Genomic DNA, 22,856 nt, shown 5'->3' with positions numbered 1-22,856 from the left:
TCTTTCATATCCACCATCACAAGGTTCTGACCAAATTTGCATTTCTATGTAGCATGAGTTTGCTGACATGCAGTTTTGATCTACAAGAAAGACAACACGCCACCTATGTTATTTTACACACCTTCCTTTATTGCAAAACTCAAATGTCCTGAAAAGTCAATGATTCTTGAGTCAGTTCATTGTAGCAACAAGGAGGGTTCACTGTAGCCTTCTAAAAACTATATGTGAGAAACAGTCAAAACGTAGTCAGACATTGTAAGGTGTTCCATTTCAATACAGCGTTGCAGTTTCTGTGGCTCTCTCCACAGGAGGTTGAGATCTGTGAAGAGCTTTCATTTGAATAAAAAGGTAAATTGTTATCATACTTCCATCCTCAGCCTAACACTGTAATCTTCAGGTCTGTTCCCAGAGCAAAGAGAATGGCATGAATAAAAAAAGATTGGTTCAAGTTGCTACTTACCTCAAAACTTGGGACAATTTGTGTCATGAGCAGTTGTTGGCTCTTATCTTTGAAACATTGGAATGTTATTGCATATATGTCATTGATATATTCTCATGTGTTAGACTGAAACCTTCTGCTGGAATTAATAAATTTTGTACTAAATTTGGGTCATTTCAAATTTTTATGTATTTGCATTGTTTAAGTATTTTTATACTTTGCAAAGACTACTATAGTGGGACAAATGCAATTTACAGTGGTTACAGTGTGCTCCACAAAGCTGAAAAAGGAAATAGGGGTGATAGGGGAATATCTCAAACCAGTGGGAAATCTCTGTTGTTTGTCTGTGCTGTTCTTTCCACATATATTTTGTTTTAAAGCCCCTCAAGACAGACTTTCACCTGTGGTCCAAAGAGTGCCATTGCATAGTCTAACTCAGCCTGGCCAGATGCATGCCAAACAAGCATGCTACCATCTGGTAAAAGTGGATTTGGAGTATTCTGGCTTTATATCAGCAGAGCTTTCAGAGATCTGTGCTGGCTGAAACTAAAATGAATCAAACTTGCAGTATACTGCAAAATGAACAATCAGTTAATGGCCAGCTACACCCATGTCTTTACATTTTATATTTTCTATAGTTGTATGTGAACAAAGAAAGCAACGGATTAACACAAACCTACTCTACAACACCAGCGACATGATCTGAGCTCATAAAAAGGATCTGGAGACTGCATCATGCACTGTATGGTGAACAGGCAGAAATCTTCAGGGATTAACTGTTTTAAATGGGGTATGCAGAAACCACGTGCATCACAACGCAGATATGATAAAGACAAAAATACACGCATTCAAAACCAGCCTATACATAATAACTGTCTGTTAATCATTGATTTCTGATAACCGCACAGCCACAAACACCCCACCCATTCCAAAGTAGTCATATTTTCGAAAGCAGAAGTCTCGCACACCCCTAATTTGGCAATGGGCGGAACGAGGAATCGAGAGCTACGCTGTGATTGAAAGGCGAGCCTGACATGACAGTTTTTTTGCAGGATGAGGCCGTCTCTCATTGGCCACTGGCCTTGGTCCGATTCAGACTCATTTTCTTAATCAGCATCAATGGAGTAGAGGGACAAAAAAAAACTAAACAAACCCAGAGTTAGCGGAAGAGTGGCGGCGTGTGTGAGGGGAGACAGGACCCCAGCAAAAGGAAGAATGCTGGAAAACAAGAGAGAAAAATTGAAAACCTTCCTGAAGAAAATAGACGAGAAAGCCATATTCAGAATAAAGCACTTCATGAAGGAAAGGTAAGAGACGCACTGAACCGTTATGTGCCATATGGAAATAGCAAGAGGGCGGGCGGAGTTCATAGTCTTCAGTTATAGTTAGCTAGCCAAATATAATCTAATAGTCAGCTATCTTATTATGATATACTATGTAGTTTGTTATGTCGTTCGTTTTAAAATAAAGCTGTACACGTGCCGCAAAACGTGCTGACAGAATTCAAGTGATAGCACTGCCACCCGGTCTGAGATTTCTGTGTTTAACCTAAATATAGGCTATACTGTACACGTCGGCATTTTGCTAGCTGAGTAGCTGAGGTTTCTGTTTTGTGTGCCCGCAGGACCATAGTGCCAAAAATTAAAATACGATTGCGAATTGTGTTAATCTGTTCCGTGTCCATTGAGTTATAGAATTGCCATCACATGTCATAAAGATGTTAATTAGCTATATCATTATGAATGTGTTGGGTTTCTAATTAGCTAACCGAACACAGTACAATCTTTGTTTTGATGTTTTAATAGCTGGATGTCGTGGACAGAAGTGGACTGAGTGTACAGTATGTGAGTGAATTGGGTCACTTTAGAATAGATACATTTAAGAGCTCGGGAATTCATCTAGAATCACTATTAGACAGGCCTAGATTTTCCAAGAGGAAACGCCGCCATGTGATTTATTACAATAGACCGGGAACGCCCGTCATTTCTTGTAATATTAGCATGCTGAGCAGAAACACAAGCTATTATTTCATTTCATTTACTGTAATGTAACAACAGACCCCTCTGTGGTACTGTTCTTGTACGTGATGAATGAGCTGACTCATTTCAAGGAGACACTGAATCGTAGTGATTGTTTTTAATTCTGTATTGATCGGTTTAAATATGAAGGAGTGTTACAACATTCCATTGTTTCTTTAACATTGTAGCAATGTCATGATGTGTCCATGTCAACACAGCAATGTAATCCGTGCACACCAACATTGTTAGAACATTGTTGGATGATAACATATAGATTGCCCTAGGGACTGAAAACTGGAGAGTCCACTCCTCAAAATTTGGAATATGAAACATTTGTAATCTAGTTACTTCTTGTAGCTGTAGGTCAGTTTCCCCATCACTGTGCACTATATTCACTGTTTGCTTCACTACAGGGACCATTACATCATTGCTTTGTCTATATGGGTCAGACTGACACTATTTATTTCTCCTGATGAGGGGATGATCCAGCTTGCAGATTGTCCATTGTGGGTGTTACAGCATCAGAATAGCCAGGGGATGTGTAGGGCATGTTGTGTTCAGCTCTATTTTTAACCTGTGTGGCTAAGGTACACATGGTCTCCCACTTACATAATGGTGATACCCTTTCTGTACTGTAAGCTCAGCTGTGTCCATACTAGAACCATATCAAGGGAAACAGTGGGGCCCGGTTTGGGTGTGTCCATTAGCTTGTCTGCAGCTCAGTAAAGTAGGGGAGCTAGAGTGGGTTAAAATTGTCTCACCCAGTGGAATGATCTCCATCCCCTAGTGTTATTGAGACTGGAATTTGGAGATAATGATTTTCCGTTAGGATAAGGACTCACTCTTGGGATTCAGTGAGAAAAGCCAGATGATCCTGAAACAGTACAAAGAATACTACTTACATTTGCAGATCGCAACTGATACAATCATTAGTGCAATAGTAATCTGCTGATAGACAGTGTTTGTATATTCCCAAGCAGGACTAAATCAATGAGCAGGCTTGTCTCAGTGGTGGCAGATTAGTCGATCACATTTATATGAACCACATATAAGAGAAGTGGTTCTTTGAAATCAATCCAGTTATTCATAGCAGCAGTACAACACTCCTGTTAGTTAAGGAAAAGCATGGGTATTCTGTGGAAGAGATCACAAAAGGATAATACTTTTAAACCAATTCATTTGAATGTGCTCCCAGCTGATGTAGCTAAGAAAATTAGCCTCTCTGTGCTTTTAGTTTCAGAATAAGACATGGTTGTTGGGGAGAACAAAAATTTCTATGATGAAACTCCAAATACATGGGGAATTCTTAGTGAAGTAAATGTGGCCTTTATTAATTGTACTTAATATCATATTGATTTTGTAAAAGTTGAAGTAGCCATAGCACAGGACTGGGCGTGCCCGTTTGTCTGCAGCTTAATGTAGGAGAGGACATATAGAATACTAAGTCTGCAGTATAGTGTAATAAGGTGATGCAATAGTGAAAATGATTTCCCATGAGGGCAGAGTTGAAGGCCATCTGAAGACCATGTCTGAGATACAAAATGCTATACTGAGCAGGGAGGGGCTGCCTTCCATGTGACTCCATGAGGATGCTCTCTGGAATGAGAGGGCATGTGGTTTCAGGCAGCAGGGGTACATATTAAGTCTGACTGCAGGCTGATTTGAGAGCAGATACAGTAACAGAAGGCACATCTGGAGCTAAGGGGTCAGCCCATGACTTTCCTCACATTGTGGTAATGAGCTGTGTCTACTTCTATGTCTACTGCTAGCCTCTCCACACTTTGGTAACAAAGCCAGGTCAAAAGCATCCAATAACATTCAGTCTAGTACCTTTAATCTTCACAGGGCTCTGTTGAATTTCACAATAGACCTCCCAGATCCACTTTCCTGTCCTGAAAAAAATTGCGCAACAGCAAATATTGCCTCATCTATAAGCATATATGTTTCTCATACAATATTTGAACTGCTTTGAATAAGTAAACTTGTGTTTTGTTGCTCTAAGCACTGGGTACATAGTACCTCTGTTCAGCGCAGGGTGTTGACCACGCATGTGAGCGCTGGGTGGGGAATTCCATAAAGGCTAATGTGCTGTTGCCAGGCATCATGGGGTCTGTGAAGAAAGGCCCTCTCTGTGTGGAGAGGTAGCGCTGAGGAAGTAAGTGCAATATCTGAACCACATGACATCCATAAGCAAGGTTTGTGTGTAAGGCTGGACTGCTGCCCACAAGTGGCGTGATGTTGTGTGGCCTCAGTGATTGACATCGAATTCTCCCTGGATGTTCCGCCCACAGATATGGTAATAGAGCCAGCCATGTGCACACTGACCTTCCTGTTCTTTGGCTGGCAGGCTTGCAGTAATTTTGTGTTACAAACTACTGTAGCCCGAGTGGACTCTACTGTATGTCAAAATCTAGAATTTTGTAGTAAAAACTACACTACTTTTGAAACACTACAGAAAATAGCTGAGATGGTTGAATGTCTTCATGTCTGCCTCATCTTTACTGAAATGGAAAACAAAAATAATTCGTAGTCACTTATTGGCTTATTTTTGATGTACACACCTTTTTTACTTTAACTCTTAACAAGGTTTAAAGTACAGTCAATTTCTGTTGAAATAGGTTTAGATTTTTTATTTTTTTTGCAGCTACAGTGTAGTTGCATATCCATACATAAAACAGAGACACTGATGCTTGGAGGTTGCTCTCTGATTAACTGATACAGTACGCATTTTGTGTTTTGTCCAGAAAAGGTTATAAACTTAACAGCATTAACCAATGAAGAAGGCAGTAATATAGTTTATCTGTTGACTGCTCTGTGTGTGTGTGTGTGTATGTGTGTACGTGCATGCGTGTGTTTTTGGCTTGCTGAAAATGTGTTTCAGTAGACCTTGCCTTCTGATCTGTGAATTACACCTATGTACCTGTTGAAGCATAAAAATGTGCTTACTCTCATTAAGGAGTCTGGAGTTTATATGGTAGTGGAGTTTGAATCTCAGGCTCCATTGGAGCTGTAGAATATTTGATTATAAGGTGTTTTTGCTGTGTCCACACAGGGATTTACAGGTTACAGTTGTTATTATGAATTTCTTTATTTATTAAATTACTGTCACACTACTCTAAAGGTCCATCTCCACTTACTCTGCATTGCTAGAAGCAGCTCTACTGGTAATACTGGTGTTTTTCACTAGATGGCACATTTTAGCTTCCATAGGCAATTTCTCAGGGGCAGTGACAATGTCAAGGGCCGTTTGAATGGGCATTGAAAGTGTACTCCTTCAAGGCTATATTGCACTAATAATGGACTTACATCGGCTGACTTACATTGGCTGAGACAAATTCTTGTTGGGGCTTACTTAGTTTATTTTGTCACCATTTTGTTTGTGTTGCTTCCATAGCTGAGTGGTCTGAGGTGATAAGAATCCCTATTGTGTCACACTGATAACCTGTACTTAAGATTTCAAGCAGTGGTGAGCATTGCTACATGTGTCAGTTTAGACAAACATTCTATATAACCAGCACTTCAGGCATTTTGCAGTTTCCTCAGGTTGACCATGGCCAGATAGTGTTACACAATAATTGATAACACACATGTTTGGGAATTATAGGTTATTTTTTCCACCTCTTGGAAAAAAGCACTGCATGGCTTGCTTATCTCATATGTAATGAGGCTCCATCCTGAACAGACATTATAAATAGCATATAATCTAATTGCCATTACTTAGATAAGTTTTTGCCTGGCCTCGACTAATTGTAATAAATAGTTTGGAAGAATGGTCATTCTTATCCCATTTAAAATGATACCTATGGAAATTGACTATATAAGGCTACATTGAGTGTGCTGTGGTTTTGTGTACGGCATGCATTACATAAGTTGTAAAGACATGTGGAAACTCTCTGTTCTAGGAAGATGTACTGGTAGGAAAACTTGAGCATGTGCTGTGCGAGTCAGCTGTAAGATGGTAATGTCACTGCATGTTTGAAATATCATCCATCACAACAGCTGCCATCCCATAATGCACCTGCATGCTGTCACTCCCACAAGCTGTTCAGTGCCTCCCAAAGCCAAGCCTCACAAGGACCTACTCTACTGCCTGCCACTCCTTAAACAATGGACATTGGATGGTGTCAGAATGAGAGAATCCACCATCCTTTGTGCCATAGTATTATAACTCATGCTAGTCTGCAGACTTTCAGTATGTGACAGAGCAGAGAATACAAGATTGTTGCAAAATGACAATCTGATCACCTAGCCACCTCCTATGCTGCAGAATACTACACCCTGTGGTCACGTAGTTGCAAAAACTAGGTCATGCATTTTTCACAGCACAGACCACCTTGGTTTGCTGTCTATTCGTGGTAAACATTACCCCGTGATTGTAGGCACATGCTTTTCACATAGGGGTAGTAGCAAGCCTTTGTCCTAATTTGCAGGATCTGGTGTCCACAGGTTTTCATAACTGCTTGAGCACAGAGAAGGAACTTTGAACTGAGTGTCTGGCTAATATATTGCCTTGTATTTCTCTATTAAATAATGCTATGATCTGTGGACTTGGGTGATAAGATAAGGGTTGTAAAAGATCATTATTAGTAGCTTTATAAGGCAGTCTAGTCGGTAGACTTTATAAAAATCATCCCGTGAAGAACATGGAAATACAGTGCTTACATAAGGTTCTTCTGCTGAGTCGTCTTTCTGATGTGACCCAATATGGCCATGTGCATTTCAGCTGCTACGAGCTGCCAAAGTATTGCTGATGCTGGAACATTGAATGTTGATATTGACCTTGACATTGCCACATCACCTAGGCCTACATCCATTTATATTACGATTGTTTGTTCCCCACATTTGTGTGGTTGCTTGCAGACGATGGAGAGAGTAATACTGATGCTTGCAATGTTTTTTTTTGATTAGTGGTGTGTTTTGGAGAGACCAGAAGAAAAAGAACACAGTGAAAGAGACTGTTCATATCAGACCCACCATTTAGCTCGGGAAGCAAAGCTCAGGTTTATTTCTAGCGTGAGCTCTTGATGATATCCAGGTAAGATTTTGCTGCTTAGCTTACAAAATGTAAGCAGTGAAAGCCTTTCAGGCTCTGTTATCTTACACAGAATAAAGGCGACAACACTAGAGTTGCCTGGGCTGGGGCAAGCCTACTGTTTACCTGTGGTTAGCCAACTTAATGTTGGCCCGGGCCAATTTGCTGTGGAAGCACCTCTGGCTTGCTTCACATGCAGTGACCTACCCTGAACGAGGATCAATCACAAAAACGTGTTTTGACTGCTTACTAGTGTACTGAATGATTTTCCATCAGATGCAGTTAGCAGGAATCACACAGGATTTCATTTTTCCTTTGCAACAGACAGGATTGTTTTCATCAGTCTTCTCAGTCACCCCAGTCGGGTTATTGAATATAAATGGCAGCACAGTGTGATTCAGGTGATGCACAAAAGGAAACAGCATGATGTCATTCCGCAGTACCTGCACGATCATCTGTTTCCAAACCACCACCATCCGACATACTTCCTGGAAAGTGAGTTTATTGTGCTTGCTTCCCGACTGCAGGCAGATGTCAGTCAGATCTGCCTCTTGTGGGCGCAGCTGTAAAAAGCAACCTTTGGACCCTGACCGCCCACAAACCCCAGGGCTTTGTGAACGAGGGTAAAGCAGTCTGTTACGCCAGGACCTGTTTAGTCGCACAGCGGTGTGGTTGTGGCCATGGAGAGAGGACGAAGCTCGTGGCACCATCAGGTCCGTGTGGACAGAGCTGAGCCCCCTCTGTTGGAGGACATAGCCAGGTAGGAGGAGTACAGCTCAATTCTTTGAGATTTCTCTGCATAGCTGTGTGCTGGAGCAGGATCAGGGGTAGAGTGATTTAGAAGCCGGGGGCACAGAGGTGCAGACCCCTGCTTGGAATAGAGTAGACAAGGAATGTTAATTATTCACTCCTTTTACTCCCTTTACCTTTACTAGGAGAGCATTCAGAGCGCCTGTGTTCATGCATATTTATTGTTCTGCAGTGACTTGCAGAACTTTTGTGGTTGAATCAGAGGAGAGGAGAGTAAGAGTGAGTGAAACTCAGTTTCCCAGCACACAGGAAATGAGTCAAAGGTCAAGGTCTGTGTTTGACAGACAAGTACATGAGATAATATTAAAGGCACCTGTGTGTGTGTATGTGTGTGTGTAGGAAAGACACTGCTCTGAGGCAAAACTGTTGTGCAGTCAATGGGAAATCTTCTGTTTTCCTTCCCTTTTACCTCAAAATTCCCCCTCAATAAAAATTTTCATTTCACACAGTCGTGCCCTTTAACTCGGTTAGGCCCCAGACCCACTGACAGGTGTGGAGGTGACAAAAAGAAGAACTTGATGTTATAAAATATAACTGAAATTAGGTTTGGTGTAACTTCCCTCTGCCAACACCAAGTGAAATTGGTTGTTTAGAAGAGGAAGGCTGGAAGACTTAGAGTGGCCAATGACCAATGAAGGGAATATTTTGCCATATGATTGCTTTGTCTGGGATTCTTCTCTGTATAATCTAGTCTTATAAAATACTGTTCCGACAAATGCTAGCAGTTGGTTTATCAAGGCTTTTTAACTGTCTTTGGGTCAGTGTTCTGTCATAGACTGTTCTTTTTTAATTTAACCTGTATTTATCCAGGAATGTCACCTAAGAACAAATTTGTTTTACAATGGTGTGTAGGTATTAAAACGGATTGCTTAGCCAATTACCCGATTGGGAATTTGGCCTGGATACTAGGGTTTACACCCCACTCTCTGTCAGCACATGACATGTGATCTGTAGTGACCACCGTGAGGCATTTTTATGTCTGATATGAAAGACAGCAGCACTTACCAGCTCTTAGAGCACAGTGCACCCTTCACTGCACAAGGGTATTGCTTTTACAATGTCCAGAGGAAAGAGCACCCTCTATTGGCCAGCAAACACTTCTGACTCTGGCACTTCTAGCTTTCAGCACTAACCAGGTTTCCACAGGGCTCCTATGCAGTGCTAATGGGGCTCTGCCCCACCGGTGACAAGAGAGCCCCAGAGTGGCATTCTTGCTTCTCTTGCTGTTAGCAAGTGTACTGATTATTACATTGGTTTTTGTCCTCATCTCTTTGGTGGCAAAGACAATCAGGTCATAGGTCTTTTGTGCTTTACTGGAGAAATTCCAGCAGTGATTGAGATCCTCTAATCTATACAGCAGCAAGGGCTGGAAAGAGTCCAGTCCTGTACCCTTCATGATACTGACCTTGGACATTATATGATGGGGTTATATGTTGATTACCTTGACTGGATTACTCAAGTCCTCACACAACCTGCTTTGGAAAAAAAGTGTTCCAGCTGCTCAGAAGGGCACAAACTGATTTTTTCCTCTCATTTTCATAAGTAATGCTCAGAAAAGTATGGACCTAAAAGGAGAAGTTTGTAGTTTCTACTTTCCCATCACATGGGGATGTGCATGACAAATCATTAATTTTTTGTTTCCTTTATCTGAAGTATGTAGGACACACATGAGTAATCCTCTGCAGTAATGTTACAACATTACAGCATTCCTGGCTATTTCACTTGGAAATGTTTATGCACACCAAGTGCAGGCCTAAATCTTACAGCATACCAACAGATTTAGCTAATACAGCAGCTCTGAGGTTGTAGCACGTGTGATGTCTTGTTTACTCTCTGGTAGCACCCACACCAACGAATAGTCCACGAATGTCACCATGTGCTATTTTCTCTGAGCCTTTCCATTCAGACTCACAACAGCAGACTGAGGAATGTACAGAATAATTTTCTTTTGAGGTGTAACTGAAAGCAAACAGTCTTCTGAAAGATGTTTTTGATTACTGTGAAGCTGAGAAATAGTAATTCTTGAGATGTGGCAACCTTATCGAGTCTTATCTTGGGCAGTTTGAAAAAACAAACCCAACATCGCTGTGGTTTGTGTTTGCTGGTGGAAATTTCCCCACTGCAGTAAAAGTTTTTCCACCCTTCCTGTTCATCATACTGTCTTTCTCGTCACTCCGTGCTGGTCCGCTGTATGCAGACCAGCTATGAGACTCCTGTCACCTGACACCCCTGGCGTTAGCCATGGCAGAATAGCGACTTGGCCAGGGGCTTGTTGTAACAAGCCCAGTAACCTGAACCCGCACCTCACACAATTGTGTTGGGTCCCTCTATAGGAAGCCTCAAAGCCAGCCGACACATAATGACTTTACTTAAACCTGTATTGAAATTTTAACCCAGTTTCTGTATCGCCATTGCGTATCATTACAGGTGATGATGTGGGGGAATTTATTTGTTTACCTCAGGGAACACGTGAGAAACAACCAATAAGGTTTTTGCCGTATTTAAATGAGCAAACCTAAAGGGAGGTCCCAATATTCAGTGGCAGGAGGTGAGAAGTGAGTCATGTACCAGCGTTGAATGGTCTGTAAAATTAGATATTTTTCTTAGTAGCCAGAGGATCACTAGGAAGTTGTCTGAGTTGCATGCATAGGTATTTGTAGAGAAGACAAAAATGTAGTACTGTTCTCCTGTGCCGTATGACATCACTGAATTATGAGGAACACAATTTGTCCTGAAAAACTCCCAACTGTTTCCTACCTGCATGCAAAAACATAAGTTTTGCTTTGTGAGAATGTAATTCTAGACATTGTGAAATGATTATAGTGTGTCACATTTGAGATGAAATGTGGTGTGATTTGGAGATAGTCCAGCCCTACATGAAAAGTTTTCTTCCCCCAAGGGGAACACACCCCATTGTCTTGTAGATATAATGCTATATTTGAATGTCAGGTGCTGCCTGAATAGTGTTTGTTTTTCCCAGGTGAACTTGGCAAAGTGAGTAAAGAGCAACATACTTACCTTAACCTATCATACTTGCACTCACTCACTCACTCACTCACTCACTCAGTCAGTCACACACACTCTCACTCACTCAGGCCCTCCTGCCTAGGCTCACTGCATAAGTCAGAGAGTACCTTTTGAGTCTGTATTGAGCTCACAGCTCACAGTCTAAAGGAATCTTCTCTGCTGGCCATTACCAGCCAGTCAGTTCTGTTCATCTGACAGATGTGTAGTCCTTCTGTCTGTGTTGCCCAGGTTCTGTTCTGCATATTCTTTGTACTCTAACAGTTCATGTACACAATATGTGTGTGTGTGTGTGTGTGTGTGTGTGTGTGTTGGATGTAGCTCCGGCTGTTGCTATGTGCAGAAGTGTGTAGCACAGCTGATAGGTTGACTCAGGGGAGGGTGTCACATCCCCTTTGCTGTTAGCCAATCGTATTGGCCTGTTGAAAGACAATGTCAGCAGCACAGCTTTAATAGCCGTGGAGAGCTGGTGCCAAAGTGAGGGACACATTACCATACACCATGGCTCTACAGGAGATCACCAGACGGAGGTTCTCTCTGGACAGCTCTATGTGAGTAGGACTGTAGTACCTCTCAGCCTCCATGCTCCCTTCACTCATCTTGTAAACTTGTGCACCTTATAGGCAGGCTATGTTATTTGGGTCACTAGTAATCTCACCAGTGGAGTAAATGTCTTAAATGTCTTAAAGTAGGACTCTATGGAAGAGCAGAGTATAGCACAGTGACCTTACATGAGCCCTTCATTCAAACCATACATCCTGCAGGGCCAGATTCACAGCAGTGCAGATCCTGCAGGCTTTGACAGTGGTATGGCTTGGTTGTACTTATTCAAAAATGTGAAATGCAAGTGCCAGGATCAGGCATGGAGGGTTTCAGGTTTCAGTGGTTTGTTTGACAGTTGTATCTTTGAAGTTGACCATCTTGGTGTTCTCTGCTCTCCAGAATGCAAATCGATAACCTCAGTGTCCCTTTGGAGCCTGCTGCCCTAGAATGCAAATCAGGCGGCACCTAGTTGCGGTGCTGTGAAATAACCAATGGACTATGGTCCTCCATTGGAATTAAATTGCACTGTAAATAACCCCAATGAAAAGGATTTGCTGGATTCTGCCTTCTAGAATCTTGAAAAACTGGAAAATAATAATTTGGATTTTGTTGTCAAGTACATTTGTCAAAATGGGGCTTTACTTGCAGCACAGGCTGTTGGCTTGATTCATATGACTGTGATTATTGCTCTGTCTGATGGAAGGATTGCCAGGGAGGTGAGACGTGTGGTATTGAGACAGGAATAAAGTGATCTGTTGGGCCCCTTCCTGCGTCCCCATGCAGTAGGTAACTGGATGACCCAATAGTTAGAACATTGTATCGGCTCGAGGCGCCTCCTGCCGAGCACCTGCTGAAGCGAGATCTGTGTGTTCAAAGTTGTACGCTCAGTTGCTCTGAGCGTGAGTGTGAACAGGTGGGTCTCCCCAGAGGCAGGAGAGTAAGTACCTGATAGCTTGAGCCAGGAATGTGCCCTCTCAAATGAGTGTTGAGGGAAGGCGGAGCTGCACATGCTGGCACCTGTGTGCTCTCCTGACGTCAGCGGCTGCGCCCGCACACATGTGAGGAGTGAGATTTCCTCATCGCCCACAGCAGCTGCTGTGAAATATCACACCTTTTCACTTTAAACAGACTTCCTCTTGGAATAGGTGACCGTTCATTTACTCGAGCACTGCTTTCACTGGGGGGCCTGTGCCTGAGGATTGGGGAGAACTGCTTCAGGAAACACTCAAGACTCATCATTTCATTACTTACAGCAGACTGTGTTCAGAAAGCACTGGCTCCTGTCCTGTTCTGCATTTGAAATACAAGGAATATGGCTTAAATAGAACAGAGAAGAGTCACTACCCTGCGTTTGATTATGCCAAGTACTTTTGAAAGAAGTTTGAGTTTTCGTTTTTCTAGAGGATTCCATGTGTACAGGTGGGTGTGGAGGACACATCTCAAAATCGATTGTTAATGTTGTGTTTTTGAAACGAGAACACTAACTTTCTGACATATGGAAGTAATTCTGGTTTTGTTCATCTGCTGAAACATGCATGCTCTTCACCACACAGCACTCTTTTCCACACTTGAATCATCTGGGGTTGGGAGTTAACATCATTACTCCATACCACTGATAAATGATACATTTGTTCCTCCAGGAACAAATGAGAGAGTATCTTTTGTAGCCCTGTTGTTTCCAGGTGAAAGCTTCTATATCCAGTTTGCCTTTTTGTCTGAGCTGAGAGGCTCTAAAATGGCTCTGATTAGACCTGACAGTCTGGCAGGTGAATGAGACTGCACTGAGATTAATGGTTCAGCACAGACTGGACTGAGGTCAGTTGTTAAGTGTACACTGGTGAATGAATGAGACTGTACTGAGATTAGTGGTTCAGTAAAGATGGATGATGAGGGAGACTGGACTGAGGTCAGTTGTTAAGTATACACTGGTGGATGAATGAGACTGTACTTAGAACATTGGTTCAGTGACGCTGGTAGATAAATGAGACTATACTGACATGTAATGTAAATGTAAGTGTATGTATGCTTCCTCCTCCAGCTGTACGGTGGATGGTGGAGGAAAGGTGAGAAAGGGGAAGAGCAAGAAAAAGTTGGAGCCACGGAAAGCACAAAGTCTAGAGGAAGCCCAGCTGGAGATCCAGCAACACAACAAGAACCTCGCCAAACAGACCCTTGTCAGGTATGCGTGTGTGTGTGTGTGTGTGTGTGTGTGTGTGTGTGCATGTATGCGTGTAAATTGCTTGTCAGGCTATAATTGATAACTCCATAGTTATAAATAAAAAATAAAATAATAATGAAAGGTTCACAATAATGGAAAAGATTAACATTTTTATAGTTGCCTTTCTGTTGCACAGACAATGAACAGAAACACTGTTGTACAGACAAAATCAAAATTGTGCTTTATGGTTTCTGCAGGTCGCAAACGTTTGACTCGGACAGAAGCTTTGAACGGACAGAGGGCAGCATTGGACGAAGTGTATGTTCAGTTCACAGTTCCACCCTGATAAGCAATTACCAAGATCAGCTCTCATTGTGGGAGACACCATCCTTATAGCTGCAACATGTACATTAAGGGATAATGCATTTCCTGGCAGAAAGCAGTGACAGGTTTAAACTGTCACTGTGTCACAGTAGACAGCAGCTTCCTACTTGCATTAAACCTATTCTACTTTTTTAACGTAATGTTTAATTTTCCCCTTTCTTTCACTTTCAGAGCTTTATAAAGCACAACAAAACGTTCCACAAGCTGTTTCCAGATATTTCTGAAAGCGAGGACTTAATACATGGTGAGTGAAATGGAGAGGTTCCACATTCAACAATCTCCACCCCAGAAAACGTGTGGGCACGCAAACGGCAGCCCACAGAAAGCAGCCAGCCAAGCTACATGTAGAGATCTGTTATATTTGTTGTGACCTTTCACTTACATAGCTCGCATGTAGAGCAACAGTGCAGGTAATGGCATGACAGCGCCTTGTGTGCTGTAAGGCGTAGCAGATGGAAAAAGGCGCTATCAGGATGACGTCATGCCCTGACTGGAAGTGTCAAGAACAGCTTGTGTAACCCGGCTGTGTTGTTCCCTGTCCAGCCTACATCTGTGCCCTGCAGAAGGAAGTGCCCTACCACGGCAGGCTGTACGTGTCCGAGAACTACGTGTGCTTCTACTCCTCGGTCCTCCTGAAGGACACCAAGGTGAGAGCTCACACTGATCTGTGACCCTGGCCATAGACTCATTCGATCTTTGACCTTTACTAGTTCACACCTTCATTCCATCCTTCCACCTGGGTTTGTGTGTTAAGTGGCACATCTTAAATGGTGTTCAGCATGGCCCACGCTTGTCATAATCGGACAGATGCCTCATTCCATGCCTGAATTCCATGCATTTTTTGTGCTCTAAAGTGCGTAGCTGACTGCGCAGAAATGAGCTGTGTTGTCCTTGTGTGGTGCTGCAGGTGGTGATCCCCGTGTCGAGTGTGCACTTCCTGAAAAAGCAGAACACAGCCCTGTTGGTTCCCAATGCTCTGTCCATCCGCACCAATGAAGGAGAGAAGGTCAGGGTCAATGTAATAGTTCGGGCACTGGGCCACACTGTCACAGTGCACAGTCCAATCATAATCTACGTCTATAAAATGATAACTAGCAGAAAAAAAACGGTAATAAGTAGTCATCAGTGCATGATTCTTGGCTGGGAGAAGTGGTTAGATAACATATTAACATGCCCTGATAAATATAAATACAGTTAATAAATGTAAATAAATGTTAGTCCATAGCAGGTCCCATGTTTAAATACACTGTTCTCTGTTTCTTTCAGTATTTGTTTGTGTCTCTGCGAAACCGGGAGGCATGTTACAAACTCCTGCACTCCATCTGTCCTCATCTGGAGGTGCACAGAGTAAGTGTCACCATTCTGTCCCACTCTTTCCCCTCTCAGTCACTGGGGTGCTTAGGGGATCGCTTCCCTGCCGGTTCCTAATCTTTACTGTCTGGTCTCTTCGGTAGGATGGGAGTACCAACAGCAGCCCGCTCTTCTCCTCTGCAGAACACAGCTTTGATCAAAGCAAGCACATGGTAAGGCCCACCGCTCATTCAGTCCCTATGTGTCAGCTACTCACTGTCAGCATTGTCATAGTGTGATAAAGTTGACCAGGCCTTCTGGTCTTCTCCACAGAACTCCAGCCAGTCCAGTCTGGAGGACAGCTTTGACCAGCTGGACAGGGGAGACTCCAGCTTGCGTCTGGGCTCACCCCCTCCCAGGCTGACCAGAGGTGAGTGTCTTGCTCAGTGCTCATCTGCCACTGTAGTTGTGGAGCAGGCAAAATTTAAGGGCTTAAACATCAAAATGCATTGTTATTGAACACAGCGTACACTGTACCTCTACGCCCTCCCCTCAGAATAAAGATCACTTGAGTTCCAGGGACGTGAACTTTGAAACCTGTATATTTGGTCACTATAGATATTTTTACCGTTATGATAAATTTACAGATAAATAAATAAGATTTGTTTTTCCCAGTAAAAAAAAGGCTGGAGCCTTTGAAAGATTGTACAATGTGTTGTGTATGTTTTGTGAAAGAGCCAGCTTTCACTTCTGCAACATTCTGCTTTTGACCTACTTAAATGCGCACACTGTTTGCCGTAGAAGATAGCTTATCTGCTTATTCTAGTTTGTAAACCTGGAGACCAGGTACCTGTTCTTTTTTAATGAGGTGGTTTGCACAAGGTTTACCAAAGCCATCTATATTCATCCTGCTCCTAGCAGCTGAAGTTTGGTCCTGCTGGCCGCTGAAGTCTCTTGCAATGCTCTTAGCGTAACCATGAGTATTTTTGTGTTCTCAGATGCAGTGCCTCATAGGAGCTCCACCTTGAGGACCTACACTCACAGGGAAAAGGAAGACAGCTCCACGGAGGAGGACACAGGTATCCCATTATTTTTTGCCCCTGTAGCCCGCTGCCAACCATTTCCCAAACCACTAATAGACTAATTCATTTCTGATGATTTACACACACCTCACTATATATGTGTGTAGTGTTTATTTTTGTGCTGAAATATTTTCCAGGAGTTTTACTTGATTGTGTCTTTGATTGGAGTCAGGTAATAATTTTTCCCAGATTTTTTTCCCTTTGGAAAATCTCTGTCCAGTGCTTTGTGAAAACCGTGGTTGTAAAATGCGCTACATGAAATAAATGTTGTTGTATCTCACATGCATACACACAGACACACACACACACGTATGCACGCATGCATACACACACACACACACACACACACCGTACAGGTCAGGATACGTTCTGGTCCTGTCGATTCTGTGGTATACTTTTATGATGGCTCACATTACATGAGTGGCTTTCTGGATTGTTATGTGTTCATTAGTTACCCCTGTGGTGGTGAAACATAGCAAAGAATGGATGTGCATTACTTCATTACTTTCTGGGTTCCTGTTCTCAACATTTTGCCAAAACATACAGTTAACTGGCTCCCTCCGTTCACCTAGGTGGCTCATGGGTTTGGACCATGGCCGAGAGCGTCAGATCTCACCTCATCCAGAGAGAATCCTGCAGTCTCAACACCCTGCTCTTCATCTACCTACTGCTGTGAGTCTTGAGCCCCTCTGCCTCATCCTGCACTGACACCCTGACACAGAAGCACTGATCTACTTAGGCTTTCAGAAATATGTTCCTCTCTGTAATTTAATACTTATGCTGTGCTTACCATCAGAGCACATCTTGTATATCTTTTAGTGTTCTTGGTGTGCATTCAACAGTTATGTTGGGTTTCAGGATTTTAATTTGGCGAGGCACATCAAAAATACATAGGAGTACAAGACCTGAGTGGGTTTTGGATTTGGTGGACAAAAATAGGGATAGGAACAGGTTCATCAGGCATGTGAGCTGATTGGGGTAATGAGCGTGGAATGTGTGGTGTCCAGCGAGGGTTATTCAGAGCTGTTGTGTTTGGCTGCAGAGTGGTGCTGCTCCTGCTGTCCTCGGGGTACATCGGCCTGCGCATCGTGGCCCTGGAGGAGCAGCTGACCTCCCTGGGGGCCCTGCCACAGTTCTCCTTGCAGAACGGGTAAGCCTCCTCCCCTGCATCAGCAAACATCCACCATGCATCAGTCATCACGGTGCACATGGTGTCATTCTCACACAGGCCATGTTCCACCTGCAGTATGCAGAGCAGCTCTACCTAGGGCTTTGTTTCTCACACATTAGAGCAGGTGTGTGTTCTCATGCGATTGTGTACAGTCCTTTGGGAACAGTCCCACCCACATTTACCTCATATATGATCAGACAGATAAGGCATAAAGGAGAATCCGCCATGAAATCTATAAGTGATGGGCATTTCCTGTGAAATCCAGAGAAGCTTGGCTTGTGTCAGCTTGTCTGTTCATAGCTTAGCGTCCACAAGTCAACAGAATGTGTTCAGGCTTGACACACTGCTACTTTTCTGTCTCTTCGTCATCTACCAATATCCTTCCTGGAACATCTCAGCAGTAACTTTGTGATAGCCTGATACTGTAATATCTTTTGTTTCTGCCCTCCATGCCCATCTGACACATACAGGCACAAACACACACACACTTTACTACCCCATGCCAAGAAAAGTTTGGCACTCTAGTTCCCTGGTAATTTGTGGTTGCGCAACTTCTAAACTTGTATTTTGCCTCACCTTCTGTGAGAGCTTTTAAACCACATGTGAATTCCTGTAAAAGGTGCAGCTGTGTTACGGAAGTTAAAGAAGACCACTTACTTTTTGTGTGTGTGTGTGTGTGTGTGGTTATTCACTCACTGTCATTTTATCTTACTCAGGTACGATGACACATAACCCTTTTGCCCATTGGAGAAATGGAATGACTGAAGATCAGTAGCGGAATATCTACTGAAGATAAGATGTCTGAAACAAAATGTTTCTCCTCTTCCTGGTTTGTAGCGGATGACAGCAACTTTTAAATTCCCAAATATGTCTCCAGCAGACACAGACACATTTTTACAGCGGGACAGAGTGCCGTCAGTATGTAAAGCTGTCCCATCCATACCTCCGCTGCAGTCTGCTGCCATGTGGAACCAAAGACAGCTGGGCTTCTTGAGGGAGGGGAAGAACTTGAGACGTTTATCAGTGCAGCGAATGTGCCAACCATTTCCTTTTCTGGCATATCAGTGGACTGTCTTATTTAGAAGGGGTTCTATACATTGAGATCTGTATGACATCCACTAAGAGACACTTTCTCTTTGGTCATGGTTCAATCAGATTACACACAGAGTGCAATCTTTTACTTTTCCTTTCGTCCCTTAAAATTTCTAGTAAGTACAAAGCCATGTTGAGCCAGTGACACCCAAGCCACATGGATGGACATACCTTTTTATCAAGCTTTATCTTTATTTTATCATGTCTGTAAAGCATTACCTTTAAACAGGAGATGCTTTTAATCTTTTGCATATCTATGTGCTTATGAATGTGCTCCATTACATCTCAGTAGATGTAGTAGACAAAGATCAGTCAGCATGGCATGTATTTGAGTTCGTTCATGTTTACTGAGTTCGTGTCAAACTCTTAATCAAAGGGTTGCAGTATTAACCCTTGAATTCATATGATTGAAAGCATTTAATTACTCATGCTTGGAGTACAACTAAGTGTTATTGGGTGTAACAATTAATGCACGAAAAGTATGGTCAGGTTTTACGTTTTCATTTACATTTACTCATTTGGCAGATGCTTTTATCTAAAGCGGCTTACAAGTGAGGCAGAGTACAACACAAGTAAAAAACCATAAGGAGTTAACAATATTAGAAGCACTGCATGACCAGGTTTCAATGGTTGGCCAGACAAAAAAGCTTTTTTACTAATTCTTTTTCCATACATGGGTTTTTGTATACCTTTATAATTTATATAATATAATTTTAATGTATACACTATCGTTCTGATCAGGTTAAACAATTTTAGCAACATATGCAAAAACTTGATGCAAAAACAAACATTTATTCCTTGTGTAACTTGTATGTCCTAAATGGCAGTTCTGTTCAGAAGAACAAACTTTAAAGTAATTTCACGTTCTTACAGTTTCAATGTGAAACTTCTTTCAGTTTATGTGAAAGCAAGAGCAAGATACTACATAGAACTGCTTATTACATGTGGTATTTGACTGAACTAATCACTGTCAGCTGTCAATCAGCTCAGATTTACTGGAAATTCAACTTCAATTCTTGCTTACATTATTAAGCAATTTTTGTCACTATGGTCACCTTTCAAGCTGTGGTGGTCCAAAAAAAATTTTCAAATGCAGCAGTGATAAGAAAATTATAACAATGCAAGTGAATACCTCATTTAAACAAGTTAAGATTTGAAGCATAGTATCATTGTTTTCATTTGCAACAAAACCTTTCAACTGAGAGAATATGCATGCAGGACACACAGAATATACATGCAGGGCTATAACCAGGGTGCAGCTCCAGTAATCAGTTGTATTGAAAAGACACTATCAGAGGAATATACTGTTTAAGTGTTTTACTGTTCTTGGAATAACTGAAATGCAAAGCTGTGTTAACACCACAGCATCTTTCAACTGCGCGCACTTTAAATGTGTCGATGCTGTTTTAACCCAAAGTAGCCTTGCCATGCAACAGGAGATGAGGGTGATGTCCCTGTTAGGCAATGATGGACGGTGCTATGGCCTTATTCTCAGGGGTGCTGTGAGGATAACCTATAACCTATTGCTGCCTTCCCCTTGTCACCACATATATTGGGGCTTCCATGCTTACATTTTGCATGTGTCATCTTCAGGAAACGTTGCTCTTACCATTGAGAATTTCAGAACGTTTTAACCGTAATTGAATTGAGTAATACTGTATTATGCTGATGTACTTGTATTGATTGCCTTTGGCTCTTTACCTTGGATGGATGCAATTTATTTATAGCCACAATTTCTCTTTTGTTAAGTCTTCCACGAACTTCAGGTGAGCTCAGTGCCATGTGACCCCCTCCCCCCATGTGTTTACCATTTTTCCAGTACACAGAGACAAAATGCGCTGTGAAAGATGGCAGCAACAGTTATCTGAACCCCATGTGAAGACTCAGAGTTGGTATCTGCAGGGTCTTAACAGAAGCAGAAAAGATGGGCAGGGAAGGGCATATGGATTATGCTGAGCTTTACTCGTATGTGTGCTGCTGTTCTGTGGCTCCAGGGGGCGGCACACCCCCCAGAGTCTTTCAGTTTGATGACTTTCAAATAGACACAATGCAAGAATTTTGATGAAGACCATACCATTTGTATTTCTTTTTGCACTATTTTCAGTGTTGTAAATATTTCTTGTAAGAATTTAAATGTGTTCTATACATATATGTTGTTTAAAACATTTATTTATTTCCATTCTGCTTAATTCAAAGCAGCCTCTGTGAGACTAGCTTTGGTTTTGTTTTGAAAATAAATCAAATATTGTAAGAGCGCTTTGTGCTAATGCAATGTTTACCAGAACAAATTATTGAAGTACCTTGGTTAAGTACTCTGAAGCAATATAAAATCAATGTACTCACCTCAGCTCCAACACCAAAGTTAAACACTACAACACTACACCACTCTGCTGTCTCATCATCTTGTACTGCTTTTATGAACTCCCTGGTCCATTACATTCAACCAGAACTCATCTACAGATATACTTCTAAGGATCCCTGACTGCTTTACTCACCTCTGCGTATATAGCAGCAATATTCGGTGTCACCTCACAACACATCAGCTAAGGAGGAGAAACATGTCCTATTTACACTAGTTAACTGATGACATGATGACATTTAGACAAATGCTTTGCATCTTAATATGTTTTGTCATAACTTAGGTGTATAATAGTATTGTATTAATAATAGTAATATTATCCATAGATGATAACAACATAGGCATACAATATGCATTTTGGCACAATTGCAAAATCCGTTTTCTGTCAACGACATACAAGCCGTACAACCTTATCTCACATTTTTTGTCCAACAGACTAAGAAAATGGATTTAATGGGATTTTTCCTAGACAGCCAGATGAATGCAGTATTAATAGACAGTTTTAAGGGTGTGAAAACTACATACGCAAAGTCCCCAATCAAGACAAATGTAGTGAAGGCTACCGTAACACTTTTTATCTGCTGTAAAGATACAGAGTATTAGACTGAAAAGAGCCCATGGTCTAGATGATCTAGTGAATATCAGACAGTATACTAATATTGTTTTCTGATGGTACTGGTTGTAAACAAATATGACAGGCTGCCTCAACATTTGAATGTAGAACAGTATTTAGAAGTTCCATTAAAATGTGATCATTTAGTAATTTAGAAATTCCAGAAATTTAGTAATTACAGAACAGTACTTAGAAAGATGTCAAATACAAGATTTGTATGTCAAATACAAATGATTAAACACACACATACACACACACACACACTTCAAATTAAATTATTTTAAGAACAAGAATGTCTTTCAAACAACATAGTTCTTATCAACCTAAGATTTGGAATGGAATGTTTCTGTTTATATTAGTGAGATAAATTTAAGCTGTCAGTTGTGAAGTTTTAACACTCATTGATTTGTGAAATGTCTATACAGTCAAATGTTTAAATGTTGTAGACATGGGTTTCCATATAATGAAAGTGTGAAGGTTGCAGTTGATGTGGGTATATGAGTACTTCTATTTAGCTTGCCCCCCCCCCCCCCGACACACACACACACACACACACACACACACATCACCACCACCACCATCATCATCATCACCACCATTTGGATGTACATCATAATAAAGGGTAACTTTGGAGAGGAGGGTTTAAAAGCCAGGGAAGAGAATTAGAGCATGTGGCTATTGTGAGGCTGTGTATATGTTAGCTCAGTTGTGTGAGCTAGACCTTTTGTTTTGTTCACCTAGTATTAATGTAGTTTAACATTGTGCATCATAATGTATATATTTCCCTTTTTTGCTAATATAATAATTGCATATATAATAATTGCTAATATAATCCAGTATA

The 22,856-nt window shown here is 41.8% G+C and overlaps 1 protein-coding gene across 1 annotated transcript; it reads left to right on the top strand.

Moving 5' to 3' along the window:
- The first annotated feature begins 1,574 nt into the window (after positions 1–1,574).
- si:zfos-943e10.1 (GRAM domain-containing protein 2B) lies at positions 1,575–18,170 on the top strand. Its single transcript, XM_036522505.1, has 12 exons — positions 1,575–1,746; positions 13,905–14,045; positions 14,282–14,342; positions 14,580–14,652; positions 14,952–15,055; positions 15,316–15,414; positions 15,675–15,746; positions 15,863–15,931; positions 16,032–16,128; positions 16,697–16,777; positions 17,353–17,452; positions 17,823–18,170. The coding sequence occupies exons 1-12, from the start codon at positions 1,655–1,657 to the stop codon at positions 17,932–17,934; spliced, it is 1,101 nt and encodes a 366-aa protein (XP_036378398.1). The 5' UTR covers positions 1,575–1,654; the 3' UTR covers positions 17,935–18,170.
- The last annotated feature ends 4,686 nt before the right edge of the window (positions 18,171–22,856 follow it).

This window comes from Megalops cyprinoides, chromosome 2, assembly GCF_013368585.1.
Source record: "Megalops cyprinoides isolate fMegCyp1 chromosome 2, fMegCyp1.pri, whole genome shotgun sequence".
In the NCBI taxonomy this organism is placed as follows: Eukaryota; Metazoa; Chordata; class Actinopteri; order Elopiformes; family Megalopidae; genus Megalops; species Megalops cyprinoides.
Note: the sequence above shows the minus strand (reverse complement) of the source record. Positions and strands in the feature narration are given on the sequence as shown.

What these genes read in the sequence shown, in the direction of transcription:
- si:zfos-943e10.1 (XM_036522505.1), top strand. Translation starts at nt 1,655, where the DNA reads ATGCTGGAAAACAAGAGAGAAAAATTGAAAACCTTCCTGAAGAAAATA. An exon ending in AAGCACTTCATGAAGGAAAG is followed by an intron (nt 1,747 to 13,904) that starts GTAAGAGACGCA and finishes TTCCTCCTCCAG; the next exon opens with CTGTACGGTGGATGGTGGAG. An exon ending in AAGCGAGGACTTAATACATG is followed by an intron (nt 14,653 to 14,951) that starts GTGAGTGAAATG and finishes TTCCCTGTCCAG; the next exon opens with CCTACATCTGTGCCCTGCAG.